The 17,719-nt window shown below is 44.1% G+C and overlaps 1 protein-coding gene across 1 annotated transcript; it reads right to left on the bottom strand.

The window, feature by feature from the left end:
* Nucleotides 1-10,610: 10,610 nt before the first annotated feature.
* Nucleotides 10,611-16,327, bottom strand: NUDT15 (nudix hydrolase 15). The gene is made up of 3 exons (XM_053293086.1): nt 15,963-16,327; nt 11,801-11,997; nt 10,611-10,871 (listed from the first exon to the last, which is right to left on the bottom strand). Exons 1-3 carry the CDS (start codon nt 16,103-16,105, stop codon nt 10,708-10,710), a joined length of 504 nt encoding a protein of 167 aa, XP_053149061.1. The 5' UTR covers nt 16,106-16,327; the 3' UTR covers nt 10,611-10,707.
* Nucleotides 16,328-17,719: the final 1,392 nt, after the last annotated feature.

Here is a 17,719-nt window from a genome sequence, read left to right as displayed (position 1 = left end):
AAAGTGGCCTGTACACATTTGTTGGTACCCCTAGAAAAGATCATAAATAATTGGATTAGAGTGATTTTTCAAATTTAAGCTGTTTGTTTTCATTAGTATCACACATGTCTCCAGTCGTGCAATCAGTCATTCAGCCTATTGAAATGGAGAAAAGTAGTCATTCTGCTGTTTGGTATCATCGTGTGTCCCACAATGAACATGGACCAGAGAAAGCAAAGGAGAGAGTTGTCTGAGGAGATCAGAAAGAAAATGATAGACAAGCATGTTCAAGGCAAAGGCTATAAGACCATCTCCAAGCAGTTTGATGTTCCTGTGACAACAGTTGCAAATATTAAGAAGTTCAAGGTCCATGGGACTGTAGCCAACCTCCCTGGATGTGGCCGCAAGAGGAAAATCGACCCCAGAATGGGCAGAAGGATAGTGAGAATGGTAGACAAAAAGCCAAGGACAACTTCCAAAGAGATACAAGCTGAACTCCAAGGTCAAGGTCCATCAGTGTCTGATCGCACCATCTGTCGCTTTTTGAGTGACAGTGGGCTCAATGGAAGAAGACCTAGGAGGACTCCATTGTTGAAAGAAAAACATTAAAAAGCCAGACTGGAATTTGCTAACATGCATATTGACAAGCCACAATGCTTCTGGGAGAATGTCCTTTGGACAGATGAGACAAATCTGGAGCTTTTTGGCAAGTCACATCAGCTCTATGTCCACAGACAAAAAAATAAAGCTTTCAAAGAAAAGAACACCATACCTACTGTGAAACATGGAGGAGGCTCGGTGATGTTTGGGGGCTGCTTTGCTGCATCTGGCACAGGGTGCCTTGAGTCTGTGCAGGGAACAATGAAATCTCAAGACTATCAAGACATTCTGGAGCGAAACGTACTGCCCAGTGTCAGAAAACTCTGTCTCAGTTGCAGGTCATGGATCCTCCAACAGGATAATGACCCAAAACACACAGCTAAAAGCACCCAAAAATGGCTAAGGACAAAACACTGGACTCTTCTGAAGTCGCCTTCTATGAGCCTTGATTTGAATCCTATCAAACATCTATGGAAAGAACTGAAAGATGCAGTCTAAAGAAGACACCCTTCAAACCTGACACAGCTGGAGCAGTTTGCTCAGGAAGAGTGGGCCAAACTACCTGTTGACAGGTGCAGAAGTCTCATTGAGAGCTACAGGAATGGCTTGTTTGCAGTGATTGCTTCTAAAGGTTGTGCAACAAAATATTAGGTTAAGGGTCCCATCATTTTTGTCCGTGCCATTTTCATTTGTGTTATTATGTGAAATATTCTGTTGCATCAAAACTCTACAGCAAAGTCTGATTTTTGTTAAATGCGGAACAAACAATGATGGGTGCCAATTACTTTTGTCAGTTTCAAGTTATTTCAGAGACAATTGTGGGTGGTTATTTTTTTCCTGGAGGGGTACCAACACATTTGTCCATGTGTGTATATCTAATAATTTTTTGTATATTTATTTAATACACTTCTATACTAGCCTCCTACAAAAATCTGAAGGCAGTTAACAGAAACAGCCAAAAAACACATCAAAACAAATGCCGAATTCAATCTAAAACAATCAGTAAAATTCCACTAAAAGCCTGGCTGAACAGGTGTGTCTTTTGTTTCCTAAAATCCACCAGAGATGGAGCAGCTCTTAATTTCAACAGGAATGGTTCTGCAGCCACCAGGCAAGCTGGAGGCACCCTCAGACGAGTCTCCTTTGCACCAGATCAACTCTTTCTGTATCTGGGAAAAGCACAAAATTTGTGTCATTTATGGATAAAGGAAAGCCTTTAACTAGGCAACAACTTATGGATAGAGTTAAATGCCCATCTCTCCTATGGTATGAATATTTACAATTTATGCATTTATTAAACACTAAGAATTTGATTGGCCTCAGCTGTTCTAAAACAACTTTTGAATCCCTACCAAGCCATAAAAGTCTACTCCAGTGATTCTCCAACTTGGGTCCTCAGGTGTTATTGGACTTCAACTCCCATAATCCCCAACCAAAGGCCACTGAGGCTGGGGATTATGGCAGTTGAAGTCCAATAACACCTGAGGACCCAAGTTGGAGAATCCCTGGTCTACTCTCTCAAATTTATAACATACTAGCCTAAAAAACGTGGGACTTTCCAATATTTCACAAGACCAAATGGACAACTGACATCTCTTGAAATAACGAGTGAGATTTGCTAAAATATATGGAGCTCTAACACACATCTTCATCTCTCAACATCAGGGAACACACCTTTAAATTTTTGACTAAATGGCATCTAGCCCCTAGCAGATTGGTTGTGACATACCTAACTACTTCTCTGTTATGTTGGAAAGGATGTGGAAGCAAGGGTTCCTGTTTTCACACTCTGTGGGCATAGTCTGGAAATGCAGGTTCAGTCACTTCTGTCTGATATATTCATTCATTCATTTGATTTCTATACCGCCCTTCCAAAAATGGCTCAGGGCGGTTTACACAGAGAAATAATAAATAAATTACAAACTAATATTTCTTGGCTTCTTGTTCAACCTTTCTATTCAAGACCAATGGCAGGGCTTGAGCTGTTTTCTTTGTTGACTACTGTGGCAACTGAATTAACCATCAGCAGCTACTAGAAGGAAGGTCATATTTCTGTTCAATTATGGTTTATGAAAATATGGCTTGTTATGATGATAATCAAAATCTCAGCATCTTTAAAATTTGGCCAACAGAGCCTTAGTACTTTATTTTGTGCTAGATGGGATTAATGGGATATTATTTCTAGAAATAAAGGGCCTGTGAATCCACCAGGCAAACTTGGTAGCTCTTTGTAGCTCCTCACTTGGTTTGGTTATATTTTCTGACACTGTATTTGACTCATATTTTACTATGGACAGGAGACCTGGGACATGTTGTGTAGGGGAGGGAGTTTTGAGTTTAGAAGAACTTTGTTCTTCAGGGTTTTCCTTTTGTACAATCTTTTCTTATCTAAACATTAGCAGCCTAATACCAATGTGGAGGAGAACAAAGGAAGCTGCCATATACCAAGTCAGTCCATTGGTCCATCTAGTTCAATATTGACTACCCAGACTGGCAGCAGCTTCTCCAAGGTTGCAGGCAGGAGTCTCTCTCAGCCCTATCTTGGAGAAGCCAGGGAGGGAACTTGGAACCTTCTGCATGCAAGCATGCAGGTACTCTTCCCAGAGCGGCCCCTTCCCTTAAGCAGAATAAGTTACAGTGCTCAGCATGTAGTCTCCTAATCAAATGTAAACTAGGGTGGACCCTGCTCAGTGAAGTGGACAATTCATGCTTACTTTCCCAAGACCAGCTCTCTGCTCTTGTGGTAGCAAACAATGCCCTTTATACATTGGGTATTTTGTTGCTAATGCCTATTGGCATTAATAGATATCAGCAATGCATCTGGCACTACTCCTTTAAACCCATCTGTTGAACTACTTTCCTCCTGGGGGAGGAACATATGAAGTCGGCTTTCAATATGAATGAAATAAACTGTGTTGATTCTTTAATTAACAGCATTTCAGGGCTGTTGTAAAAATTATTGCTCTTCAGAGTGCTCTTATCACTCCCGCTGAATTCTTGTGTCATTTCTCAATGTATGATGCAAACTGCTTTGGAGTGACTGGCAGGATTATGTTAACGCATCCCACCATAGTAAATGTCTAGGCAGAAATTCAATAGGTTCGCTGTCCATGCACCACCAGTTCCTATGCATACAACTGATGAGAGTTCTGTCTGGTGCAGCCCTGCAAGGCACAGTGCTTTCCCAAAATGCCATGTACTACTGTCAATGTCCAGACAGAAGTTCACTGTTCACTAGAACATGAACAAGATGTAGTGCTTGTCACACAGACTGCCCCTCAGAATATGGGTCCCCAGGCCTTGTCAGCAAGCCAGCTAATGGGACAGGCTTTGGCCTCCTCACAATGGCACCCATGGGGCTTTTCACACCGCTCTCCAGCACCATTCTCTCAGCTACCTGGCAAATCAAATCTGGGCATAGCCTTCCCTGATCTTCCTTATGGCCACCAAGACTACAAGCTTTGGAAAGCACAGAAAGAGAAACTGTCAGCTTCATTCACTCTGGCCAGCAGCCTGCCTGACCCCTTGCCACTACTCACATTGGCAGCAGGGGATGTTCCCACAGTTCAGCATAAAAATCTAGCAATGACTGATGTAAACACAAACAAATGTCTCCCCCATTATATTACCAGTGGATAAGCCAGTCTTGGTGACAACTACACAAACTCAGGCTGATCCCGAAATGCAGTCCAAGACATCCATGACTACCCAAACTCAGGCTGCCCCAGAGGTGGTTAAGAAAACATCTACCACACAAACTCAAACGCAAACCTAAAAGGGTAAGAAGACGCCGGCCACTTTGAAGCCTGATCCTACTTCTCCTCCTCTGTCATCTGAAGAAGAGCACAACGACTTCAAATCAGATCCAGAAACTATTGAACCGGACGCCACTCCACGCAATGTCCCACCTTCTACACATGTGTTACCCACGGAAGACTTAAAGGCTTATCATCTTCAAATTAAGACCATGGCAGAAGCACTGGGCCTTGATCTTAAAATTCAGTCCACAGTTGTAGATGACCTGGTCTACAACTTTATGGCGGCTTCCCAGGCTGTGTAACCAGTGGCTCTCCCTGTGCTGCCAGTTATCTCATGGGCTGCAAAGATGGCGTGGGAGGTCATCAACAGCTCTACACCCACATCTAAATGCTTAGAAGGCCTGTACCAGGTTCAGGAGGAAGACACTACTTGCTAAAGTAAGCAAATTAGCTAGTCATTGACTGCACAACATCATCTGGTCTTGTGGTAGCAAGCATGACTTGTCCCCATAGCTAAGCAGAGTTTGCCCTGGTTGCATCTGAATGGGAGACTTGATGTGTGAGCACTGCAAGATATTCCCCTCGGGATGAAGCCACTCTGGGAAGAGCAGAAAGTTTCAAGTTCCCTCTCTGACTTCTCCAAGATAGGGCTGAGAGAGATTCCTGCCTGCAACCTTGGAGAAGCCGCTGCCAGTCTGTGAAGACAATACTGAGCTAGATAGACCAATGGTCTGACTCAGTATATGGCAGTTTCCTATGTTCCTATCCAAGTCTGCACGGAGACACACCACCCCTGCAGATAAGGAAGGAAGAAAATTAGATGTGATGGGGAGGAAGGTTTACATGACTGCTTACCTCTCTACCAAGACTGCCAACTACTCAGCCTGCATGGTGAAGTACAACCACTCACTGTGGGAAGGCTTACACCAAGCAATAGACAAGCTTTCCCCAGAAGAATTTCAAACATTTTACAGACACTATGGCAAAATCCATGTCAATGACACGACAGGAGCTCAGCACTGGAGCTCAGAGGTCTATCAAGGGCTACTAGTCAGAAGACTGTGGGTATCCTCCAGCCTCAAAGGCAGGATGCCTCTGAGTACCAGTTGCAGGGGAGTAACAGCAAGACAGAGGGCATGCTCTCAACTCTTGCCTGTAGGCTTCCAGCGGCATCTGGTGGGCCACTGTATGAAACAGGATGCTGGACTGGATGGGCCTCCTTGGGCCTGATCCAGCAGGGCTGTTCTTATGTTCACTACCAAGCGTCTTGCAGAAACAGAGTCCTGGGCTATCACAGCAGCCATCTCATTACGCAGACACACATGGCTACATTTGGCTTCACTCCAAGCCAATATGAAAGACATAATTGAAGGTCTGCCCTTTGATGGAAAAGGCTTATTTAGCGGAGATACAGACCAAACCATAGGGAAAATTTAAAAATCAAAATACAGTGCAAAATCAACTTATGCACATTCAAGATGCAAATCCTACCAAAGACAAAGACCACATTTCTGTCAACAAGAGCGTAGGGACTACAGAAAATATCAACCCTACAACAAACACCCATTCCAACAAAAGAACAAGGGCAACCAAGGCCAAAGTAAACAGGTGGACACTCAGAAACAGCATATTTATCCCCTGCTAACTGGGCAAAGAGGCACCTTTTATCGTGGTGGTTCTCTTTATTTAGCAGGGGGAGAGTAACTGGCCCTATCCTCCACCCCCCAGCACAGTACCTCCAGTGACTGTTGCTGGTGTCTATCTTATGTTTCTTTTAGATTGTAAGCCCTTTGGGGACAGGGATCCATCTTATTTATTTATTATTTCTCTGTGTAAACCGCCCTGAGCCATTTTGGAAGGGCGGTATAGAAATATAATAATAATAATAATAATAATAATAATAATATAATATGCGACGATATCTATAACCATTGACAATAAAATTCTGGCATCCCAGGTCCTTGGGAAGGACTCGATGTCTGGATACAAACCAGTCAATAACACCTGTCTGACTGTGTAAACAAGAAATAATAATAATAAAGACCAAAACAATCCCAGTGGAAATTGGCGCCCTGGGTGCAGTTCCAAAAGACCTTGAAGAGCACCTCAACACCATTGGGGCCACAGAAATCACCATCAGCCAATTACAAAAAGCAGCTTTACTGGGAACAGCCTATATTCTGTGACGATATCTATAACAATTGACAATAAAATCCAGCCATCCCAGGTCCTTGGGAAGGACTCGATGTCTGGATAAAACAAACCAGTCAATAACACCTGTCTGACTGTGTAAACAAGAAATAATAATATAATATTTGAAGTCCATGTAAGTCCACTGCACCTACAACACCAGCCTCTTGCAGAATCCAACCATTGAGCATACCAACCATCACCACATGCCAATACCATCAAACTGGTATTAGCTTTAAATCAAAGCTATTGTATATAAGAAATCTTGTCATATCTTCCAGTCTATTGCTACTACTATTACTTATATAGTACTTTCCCACAAATAGAGTCAGTTGTTCTCCCATTGTTAAATATAAGATTACAATATTGAAATTGGAAGGGGAAATGTCTTTTTATGTTTATGCAGCTTGGAATTCAATACCATTGCAAATAGGATATAAGAATAGCATGGAATTCAAAATCATGGCATGCAAGATATAGGGTATTCTGACAGCTGTATCTTCAGGGTAAGGGTGCTGGCTATAAATGGAGAGACTGAGCATGCTCTTTTCTTGTCAGCACTCCAGTTATTTCACAGCACTTCAAATCTGCCTTAATAAACACCACTGCAGTCTTCCCCTCCTTGTAGTTCAGACTTACTTGTGGGCAGGGGCGTAGCTAGGGGAGAAGGGGCCCGTGTTCATCCCTCTCTCGGGCGGCCCCCCAGAGTGAGGGAGACAATGAAGAAAATAGGGAGGGATGGAACTGGAGGGCCCTCAGGAGCTGGGGGCCCGTCCTTTTGTTCAATTATAGCTACGCCCCTGCTTGGGGGCCAAATTACACAAGCAACATCTGATGCTTTTCTGCCGAATTTGGGTTTATTTTGTTTCTGTTTTGAAGACGGTAATACAATCTGACTGGAATTGTGGGCAGAAAAAAGAAAGCAACTTGCTTTTATCATAGTGAGCATGCAGTTGAGCATGCTTAGTTGAGTAAGGTAAGAAAATCTGACAGGCAAAGAGAAGAAAATCTTGCTACAGCCATGCTGATTAAAAATGGCTTGAAGGGCCATTTGGCATGACAAGGCCAGTGAGGGCCTGTGTTCAAATAATGATCATCCCCCCCACCCCCACCCCGCCGCTCTATTTTTATTAGACTATTTAAAAATTTCATTTTATTATTTTTGGATGGTGGTAGTGGAAGTAGCTGTGGCCACCATAGCTGCTGCTGCACACACTGCCCCCAGAAGCATCTACTAACCTCCTCCTCCTCCTCCCCCACAGCCACCTCCAGCTCTTATGGCACCCATGGCAGAGGAACTAAACACTGTGCCTGGTGTGCAAAAAACCAGGCGAGACATGGTGTGTGCATACCTGCGGCTATTTCCTGGCTGGCTTTTCACACACCAGGAGTGCCGTTTAGTTCCTCTGCCACCAGCACTGCAAGGGCCAGCAGCAGATGAGGTGGTGTTTTTTTGGGTCGGAGCGTGGCCCCACAGCACACAGCATGGGGCCAATGGCACTGCCCGAAGTCCCCAGCTCCTCTATCGCAGGGTTTCTCAACGTGTGGGTTCCCAGATGTTATTGGACTTCAGTTCCCATAATCCCCAGCCCCAGTGGCCTTTGGTTGGGAATTATGGGAGTTGAAGTCCAATTACATCTGGGGATCCACACGTTGAGAATCCCTGCTCTATGGGCTCACATTCACTGAACATGTTGGGACACAGCTAGCTCTGCCCCAGCCTAAAATGACATGCTTCGTCCTATTTGTTTCCTGGGTACAATTTTGTGTTTGTTTCGGGCTGCAGTAATTCACCTCCTAATAGACACTTTGGTAAATGTAACACTTCATTTTGCTTCAAGTGTTTGGAAAATCACACAAAATGAAACACTGCCATCCCCTCTTTGCAACGAATCTGCACTAGAAGGGTTGTGCTAGTTTAAGTCTCAGGAGGTCAGAATTGTACCAGATTTCATCCAGAGCAGAAGCATTTAAATGCAGGTTTTAACAGTCTGGATGCAGATACTAAAAAAGTGACTTCATGCACAATTTCCCCCCACACAATATGGAAACCTATTTTTTCTTTAAAGGGAACATGCCACCGTGTCTGCATGTGCTTGCGAACACACAAAATATATAGTGCCCATCTTGACAACTTGTCCCCTTCTGATTGCCAGAAAAAGGGGGAGGGGGGAGAGAAGAGACACAGTGGAAAGCAGGCTTCCTACAATGTGACTTTTCTCTTCAACAGGCTTAGAAGTTTGGGATGGGACAAGGCTTGGCATGTTGCCAGGCAACGCCTTGAGGAGTACAGAGACAGGGGTGGGGTAAGTGCTCGTAGAGGTGGCCAGAGAGAATCGTGGCAGGCATGGAGTGGCTGAGTTCCTGGCAGGTCTGGGCCGCCCCCTCTCTCTTTTGGTTCCAGAAACAAAACCCCAGTTATGGCGGCATCTGTGTTCAAATACAACTTTGCCGCCTTCAAACCTCAGGTTGGAGCAACCAAACCCACTACAAACTGGAGGTCCAAATCAGAGTTTGGCGAGGGGAACCACAGGTTGCTTTTGCCATGAAACCTGTTTCACGCATTTGAACGTATATAAATGCCAACCTCTGCCCCATTCTACTCCGGTTTGGCGTTACATACGTATGGGGCCACCTACTTGTACAACCACAGTTTGTGATGTTAAAGCACTCAGCTGCAAGGCCTCTTGTTTAAGTAGAGGCAACAGTATGCCTTAGTAGAAAGTGGATGGCACATTTATAGGACTTTGTATCTGTGGATTTGCCACCACTGCATTTTGCCAGATTACAATTTGGTAGTGGCTTAGTGGATATGCTGAAGTAGTGCATCTTGTATGGCTGGCAGGTTTTCAAGTTTGCACTTTATTCCTTTTTTGAACTGCAAACATCACAGGGTGTGAATTGGTTTTGTCTCCAAATGTTTGTCTCTTGACTGTAGGTTAATACAGTCTGCATATAAATTCCTTTGCTCTGGCCAGCACCTGGTTTGTAAGAGACGTTAAACTGAGACAGGAGAAAGGGGACTTTCACAGAAGATTTTCCAAGCAGACCTTTTAGAAATTCCTGCCAGCTGGCTTGTAGTATCACATCCTGTGATGGCATGAAATGCCAGCAATCCATCTCTTACTCCATTAGAGCATTCAACCTTGTGCACATCAATGTATCGTTGAATTTTGGATGTGCCTGCTTTCATCCAAAGCTCACTGCTGGGACAAGGTCAGTATGCTGTCAGTATATCTGTATCAGTGCTTATGACAATGGTTCTATCTTATCCTGTCTCAGAGACAAGCAAGATTATGCGGGTGTCTGCCTCCTCTTGTGTAGTTGAGGTGATCTATATTTTTTCCAGTTGAGGGGGCAGTATGACCATCATTACCACCATCAGTTCTTTCTCACCATGTAATGCTTGCAGTAAGAGTTCCCTTTTGAGGTACAAAACAAGTGATGCTTTATTCTCCTTGGAGCCAAACGATGGTTTCCATCCATGACTTCCCTGCTGCTAATTTCCACTCTTATTTTTCTTGCTTTCCCATCAATGCTTCCTAGTAATGTCCTTGACTGGTGGATCTTGGTAGCTGCCAAAGACCTCTGATCCAGTCCACAAGAAAAATGTACAGGTGTGTAGGTGACACCTATCATTGACTAAGAAAAGTCATTTAGCATAGATTATCCTTATTGGAAAGTTCAAGAAAATAGTTGAGTTGGGGTTTATGGTTTCTCCACCTCCCTTTTCTAGGCCCTTCTCATCTCAGTTCTACTCAAGCAGTACTAGGGAAGTTTGTAATCATGTAAATATGTGATTTGTTAATAGAGAATTGTTTTGTTGGCTACTGATGTCAAAGGCAATCAAGGCTGCATAGATCAAGCATGCTGTAGTTCTCCTGCAACCCCACTGTAGCTCCCAGGCAGACACAGAGCATTTGGGCCTTTTGCCTAAATGAAATCACAGCTCCCCAAACCCACTGTATTAAATTATCTTTTTCTGATGGTACCTCTTCCACCCAGGCACCAGAAAAAGCTGTTCAAAAAAGACAACTTACAAACACTGAACACTGGACTCGTATAGGTAAATCAAATGCAGTCTTCTACAGGGATCAGGTAGAGCTTTATTATATTAAAACATAGATCTCTGTGAAACAAGCCTTTCCGACACAGTTCATCTGTTTCTCACTTCCTTCTGTTACATCACACTTTCTTCTGTTACATAAAGGTGATTTCCCGTGTATCCTTTGAGGTGATTTAAGTCTTCTTCGAAAGGGTTGTAATTTTGCTCCTTTAAGCAGCGTAAAGCCCAAAACAGCTTATCTGCTGATGGAAACTCTTCCCACTTTACCCATTCCCAACCTGCAAGAGAGAGGGGGAAGGTGATGCCATTTCATTTAAAATCCACAACCCCTATGGGTGAACCTTCAGATTTAAACTACTACAGTAAACAGCAACTCTACTCTTCCTTTTACTCCACTGTATCAAGAAATGACTCCCTTCAGCAGAGTGTAACAGCTTATCTTGTCTAATGCTCACCTGGGAGCCAGGACACTTCCAGCTTATTAGCTGCGACAGAGGCAACCAGCCTCCTGGCAGGAATTTCAAGCACTCCTGGTCTCCTTGGCTGGGTGCACTCTGAAAGAATTCATGTGACAGAGTAGAGGGGAATCTCTAGGACACCCATGATCTGCCTGCAGCAGGAAACATCCAAAAGCTGCCTCTATCCCAGCATTTTCCTCAAGATTCATACGTGAAGCCAGAAGGATAGACTGTTCCATACTGCTTCCAATGTTAAGGATATCCTAACTAGTGAAAATGAGTGAGCCTTAACATACTAAATGATAAATCAAGTGTCACATGAAAGATGCGAACCACCAACCCACCCACATCCTTGAGCAAACCAGTTGTTTTAGAGACCTTTGACAATGCTACCTACTTTTTATTCCTTCAAAAGCTATACTGATATGGTGAGGTTTGGAAGCAGTACAGAACTTGGGGGGGGGGGGGAGATCGTAGATGGAGTAAGAGGTCATATAAGTTCTGTTTGTATCACTGCAGATCTTCTACTCTCATTAGGATATGGATAAATAAATGAAAAGCACCTCCATGAGTTTAGGCATATTTAGTCTCACCATATGATGTGTAAAGATTATTGGAATGCCATATGCAAGAGAAAAATCATATCTGAAATGAACTACTTCAGCTTTACATTAAACCTATGAACAGTGTTCGTATAGGTATAGAAGCTTCCAAACTAGCAATGTTCATTAAAAAGTAAAACATCCTACTTTCATTCTTATCCGGTTCTAGATTCCTCGGTTCAGATTCACGATTCATATCCACCTCTCCTTTCATTAGAACAGTGACATAGTGGTACTTATTCTTCAAACTAATACTATTTACAGTTGAAGCAAAGCGGATATTTGTTAGGTGTAGAGCAGTTTCTTCCAAGGTCTCTCTCTCTGCACATTCTGCCAAGCTTTCACTAGACAGACAAGAGAAGAGAAAGTTAAGAAAAACATCATCCCCAAACCTTTACATTCTAGTGCCTCTCAGAAGCAGGTCCAATCAGTCGGGGGTCCAGAAGGGCCATTTGGCCTGGGCCTCTAGCTCAAAGGAGGCCTTAACATTAGAAAATAAATAGGTTCAAAACAAGCCTCAAAAACAGGTTCATGAACATCCCAAGTTGTCATTTTTATTTTAATTACAGCTCGGGGCATCAGGAGCTGGAAGTGGCCTGGGCCTGTATGGATCTCTGAGACGGCCTGCTCAGAATGGGGCCTGTTTGAAGCAGCAGAAAGGCCAAGCCTATTTGCCAGCCCACAGCCATGTAGCATCTAGAGATACTATCTCGGTGACATTGGTCCCACAGGTTCTAATTCTCCTCATTCATTTAAAAATGTGTATGCCATCCAGTTTTCTGGGCCTATTAAAAGGATAGTATAGGGAGGGAGTAGGATATATTTGGTCACTTAAAGGCAACACAAGACTACCCTGTAAACAGTAGTTACACAGAAAGACTAAGGCTGTTATCCAATGCACACTTACTAGAGAGTAAATCCCATTGAACTCAGTGAGACTTCTGCATGCACATGCTTAAAGTAAAGTGTGCTGTTGAGTCGATGTCGACTCCTGGCAACCACAGAGCCCTGTGGTTTTCTTTGACAGAATACAGGAGGGGTTTGCCATTGCCTCCTCCCACGTAATATGAGATGATGCCTTTCAGCATCTTCCTATATCGTTGCTGCCCAAGAGAGGTGTGGGAACACACCAGCGGGATTCGATCCGGCAACCTCTGCCTTGCTATTCAAGTCATTTCCCCGCTGCGCCATTAGGTGGCTGACATGAACATGCTTAGGACGGCACTCCTGAATGCTTGCAGCTTCTCCCATCTTCTTCACAAGTCTTAAAAGGACTTAACGGGGGAGAACACATATTGCTTCATGTGTGCAATATGCAGCAAGTGGGCAAGCATTATCTCATTTATGTTCTATATATCCAGTACTAAGTTCCATCTCACATAGTGGGAGGTAGATTGTGGTAGATGGTCCACAGCAGCAGTCACTAAGAGGAAGAAAGGTTTCACCACCATGACCTCCACCATGTTGCTTGGCTCACTGTCACCTGCATCTTCTTCCTTAAGCCCACTTCAGACATTTTTTTAAAAGGGTCGCTGTATAGTAGGGATGTGCACGGAACTGGCGGTGGGGGGGGTTAACTTTAAATGCGGAGGAGGGTGCACTTCCCCCACCCCGCCAGCACTCATTGGAAAACCAGTCCAGCAGGGCATCAGAATACCTTCCCGCCACTCCGTCTGCTCCTTGGACCGGAAGTGTCAGGAAGTAGCACGTGCACACACTGGTGCATGCGCGCCAGCGCGACGTGTGAACAAGCTACTTCCTGTCACTTCCTATCTAAGGGGTGGCAGGAGGGACCAGTTTTCCAGCCAGTGGGGGAAACGCAGTGGAGAGGGTAAGTGCACCCTCCCCCACCCTTAAACTTATTCCCCCCCTTTGAACTCCCTGAACCGCCTGGTGTTTGAACCTCTTCGGAGGCCTGTAAAAGGACCTCCAAACAGGTTCATACACATTCCTATTGTCAGCTTCCCAAGAGAACACCCACAAGCACTACTACAACTGGTGCTCTGAAAAGACAAACACTGCAAGTGTGAAGAGATTCTTTCCCTATCCTTCCAACTATAAAAATAACCTCTTCATCTCTACCGTGCTTGTTTGTACAGACAAATGTGGACAGCATGTGGGGTAAGCCTCCTGAGCCTGCCAATGCCAGAACAGGGCTTGCAGGAGTACTCTTGGGGAAATTCCTTTTGAGAAAAAGAGGAGTGCTCTTTTTACTCACTTAAAAAACAAATCTCTTTTTAAAAGATGACATCTAAAGAAGTCCAGTGCATTAAACCGCCCTGAGCCATTTTTGGAAGGGCGGTATAGAAATCAAATAAATAAATAATTAGAATCCAGTGGAATGCCCTGCTGGGTCACAGTGCAATGGCCGTTGAATTCCGGAGTCAACATTGTTCAGGAAGCAGAAGGGGATGGTGGCTTGCAATGCAGGGGGCTTGGGGAGGACACAGAAGTGCTGAGCAACCTCAGAGAAGGGAAGGGAAGATGTGGCAATCAGATTGCACAGCAAGGACATCCATGGACCACAGGGTACTAATACAAATGGTAATGAGAATAATGATGATCATCATCAGGGGCATAACTACTATTAGGCAGGGGGAGGCGGCTGCCTGGGGGCCCCCACGCCTCGAGTGGCCCCCCAGAGGAAAGTCACATGACTACATATTGTGAAGTGTGTGTGTGTTTGTATCAGCAAGGGTCCCATTTTAAAATTTTGTCTCCGGGCCCACGCCAGCCTTGTTACGCCCCTGATCATCATCATCACCATCCTCTGCAGCAGCAGCATAGCCAACATTGCACAAGGTGTGTGTGGGGGGGGGGGGGCCCTTGTCTGCTGGCACACACCAGCAGCAGTGGGACCACCAGCAAGCTTCTTACATCTCTGCACTACAGGTTACAAATCTGCTCATCCCTGTTCTACTGTACAAACGTTAACCCGGAAACTGTATTTTTGAGGCAAATAGGGTGAACATTTACTGATCATGGAAGTAACTACTGCGCACTTCCAAGTGTCTATGCAGGGCCAGTTTAAGCATACTGCAACCGAAAGAAACTGCAGGGGGCCACAGCATTGGGTGGGGGGCATCATGCTGGGCTGAGGTCTGTGCAGAAGAACAGTAACAGGAGGAGAGAGGGAGAGGGAGTGTGTGTCAGAAGTCATACTCTTCCACAATGGGATTTCAGACAGACTTGCCCTCCGCCAATACTGAGAGAGGAGGAGGCAGGAGCCATGGAGCAGCAAAGGAGAGACCAGCCATGAAGAGCTCAAGGATCTGGCACTTTCTTTGTGCAAAGTAGGGGCGCTATGCCCCTTGAAGCTCCTCCCCAGCTCTGCTATCCAAGAACCTTGCTGATAGAAATTGAACCTAGGACCTTCTGAATGAAAGTGTATGTTCTGAACACTGAATTCCTTAGATTAATGATACATCGTGTGAAGAAGTCCTTCCTTTTCTCCATCCTAAATCTCCTGCCAATCAGCTTCATTGGATGCACCCTGCACTGAAAATTAGGCAAATAAAAATTAGGAAAGGAGAAGTTGCTTGGAGGCTGTTAGTTCTCTTTCTTTTGTTCTAGACTGTTGCCAACCTTAGCTGAGGCAGAGGAGCTGCTGAGGGATCAAGGTGCCAACAACACTCTTAGGAAATTAGCTGTACAATGGGGCCCCAATACCTAATTTTGCAGTAGAACTGGCCCTATGTCTGTACTTCAAATGTTAACTTAAATACAGAAAAACAAAACATCTTCTAAAACAGTACTGCTTCAGTTAGACTTCTTTTCCTGAAAAATCAAAGTATTTCCTTGTGATAGTTCTTCAGACGTCAGACTTGTTTACAAGGGCTGAGAACATGGGAGAAATGACACAGGTAACAACAAACCAGAAAAGTCACCTTTAGCATTGGACTGGACAAAGCAGTGACCTTGTCCAGTCACTAGCCCCCACTGCTGAAAACTTATGGAAGCAACACCTGCAGCAGAATTGTCTTTTGCTGTTGAACTGATTGGTGGTTTAATCTGACCAGATTAATTCATCACAATTGAAACAAGAGTATTAACACATACAGCCTCTTAGATATTGACTCACCTTCCCAAAGTCAAAACCCCAAAAGGAGTTTTTATCCTTGCTGTTCTAATATGCTACCCTCACATCCATGCCAACATGCACCAGCTTTCGGGTCTTGTTTTAAAAATCCCCACTATTGCTCTTTAAAACTCGTGAAAAGGTCACTACGCATGCGTGATGAGTTCTACTTGGGAATCGCCAATTTCCGCAGCCCGAGCAGGAGGAAGCCGCGGGGATGTCTCGCCCTACCCGAATTCTAAGTGTCCTCCAGGTAGCTGGAAGGTGCCACCGCCGATCAGGCCTTTCCGCTGCCCGAGGAGGACGCAACCCGGGTGTGCGGAACTAGTGATCACCACACCGACTCCAACACCGGGGCGCCGCCGGCTCTCCATGCTGGGGAGAAGGAACGGCGGGAGACTCCGATTCTTAGCCCCACCTTTCCCCCAGCCAACCAATGGGGAACAACTCCTCTTTAGGCCGCTTCAGGGTCACGCCCTCCTGTGCGTTTTGGCCAATGGAGGCTTTATATTTGAATACGGGGGGGTGGGGGAGTCCCGATCACAGAGATTAAAAAAAAACAACAACCCCACAACATCCCTTTTCACAGGCAGCCGCTGAAAGACTAGAGCGGAAGGAAACCAGGAGGTAGCTGGGCCAGATACTTCCTGGTTTCCGGTTTTATGTGGTATTCCATCTGACGACACAGGAGTTAGAAGAAGCCCAGAGTGCAGTAGTGAGGGGGATTTCTGGGGTTACCTTGGTGAAATCTCTCTTGAAGAGGAAGTTAAAGCTGCTCGTAGAAAATCCAGGATTATTAAACATAGCTGTGATTGAGTAGAAACGTGTCTTCCCTTATACACATAAACACACAAACAAACCAGCAAATAGAGACATTCTTGCTCTTTCTGACTCGGGTCTAATTTTGTGTGAAATTTGTTACTTTTAGTTTTTAAACATTTAAAAACTAAAAACATTTTAGTTTTTAAACATTTAAAAACTAAACCTGTCAATGTACATTCCAATGACAGTACAATCCATTATCTGTATATTTCAGACTAGGAGTGGTGAAACTTAGAAAATGGCTCATGGCCAATGTATTATTTATTTATTCATTTGACTTCCCCCCCCAAAAAAACGTAAGTCTCTGGGTGGTTTACAGTAAAAGAACTGCATGACAACAGAAAGAGTTAAAACATTTCAACATCTTAAAATTTAAAAACAATGTTAAAACTATTAAAACAGTAATTTAATTAAAAGCCTGGGTGAACAAATGTGTCTTTAAAAACTTTTTTAAAGTTGTCAGAAATGGGGAGGCTCTAATCTAGTGTGTGTTAATATCACAGATTGAAAGTCAGGTTGAGATGGAGAGAGTGGTTTACAACAACCCTGTAATGTAGTTCGCAGCTAGTTTTGCAGAGGTGGGTTGGTTTTGAGTCTTAGCTATTCTGCTCAACTGCTGGACTTGTATTAAGAGAGGTAGCACAGGAGGCTCACTGGGCAGGTTTCACTTTTACAAGTACCTTAATCCCCTGAGGAATGTTGCCTTTGTTTTTTTTTTTTATCAGCAGGAGATCTCTATCTGGCAGCTGAGAGGATAGTTTGCTTTTTATGTAAATCACTGCCTGCCTACCAGGCTGTGTATTGTAATGTTTAAGGACTTTCTTGGCTTTACATTCAATGCATGCCTACTTAGAAGTAAGCACTGTTGGTTTCAATCAGATCTCTCAAATAAGTGTGTACAGAATTGCAGCCTTAATTAAAAAGCTGTGCAATTTTTATTTATTTATTTATTTTGTTCTATTGCTGCTGTTAATATGTCAAGGAACATGGTCAGGCAAAGATATCTTCCCCAACTATTGTTGGTAGTTATCCAGAGCAAATACAAGTCAACTGGAAAGTGCAGCTGCTAATTTGCAAGATTATTTTCAAGCCAATTTACATAATATGCAAATTAGGCACCCAGATTTGGAAAACCAGAATATGGCAACCCTAATCTGAACCATCTT

The sequence above is a fragment of the Hemicordylus capensis genome, chromosome 1, assembly GCF_027244095.1.
Source record: "Hemicordylus capensis ecotype Gifberg chromosome 1, rHemCap1.1.pri, whole genome shotgun sequence".
In the NCBI taxonomy this organism is placed as follows: Eukaryota; Metazoa; Chordata; class Lepidosauria; order Squamata; family Cordylidae; genus Hemicordylus; species Hemicordylus capensis.
This window is presented reverse-complemented; position numbering and strand designations above follow the sequence as displayed.

Coding starts and splice junctions, on each gene's coding strand:
- NUDT15 (XM_053293086.1), bottom strand. CDS start 16,105: ATGGAGAGCCGGCGGCGCCCCGGTGTTGGAGTCGGTGTGGTGATCACT. Junction 11,998..15,962: donor GGAGGACACTTAGAATTCGG/GTAGGGCGAGAC, acceptor TTGTCTGTCTAG/TGAAAGCTTGGCAGAATGTG. Junction 10,872..11,800: donor AGAACCGGATAAGAATGAAA/GTAGGATGTTTT, acceptor TCTCTCTTGCAG/GTTGGGAATGGGTAAAGTGG.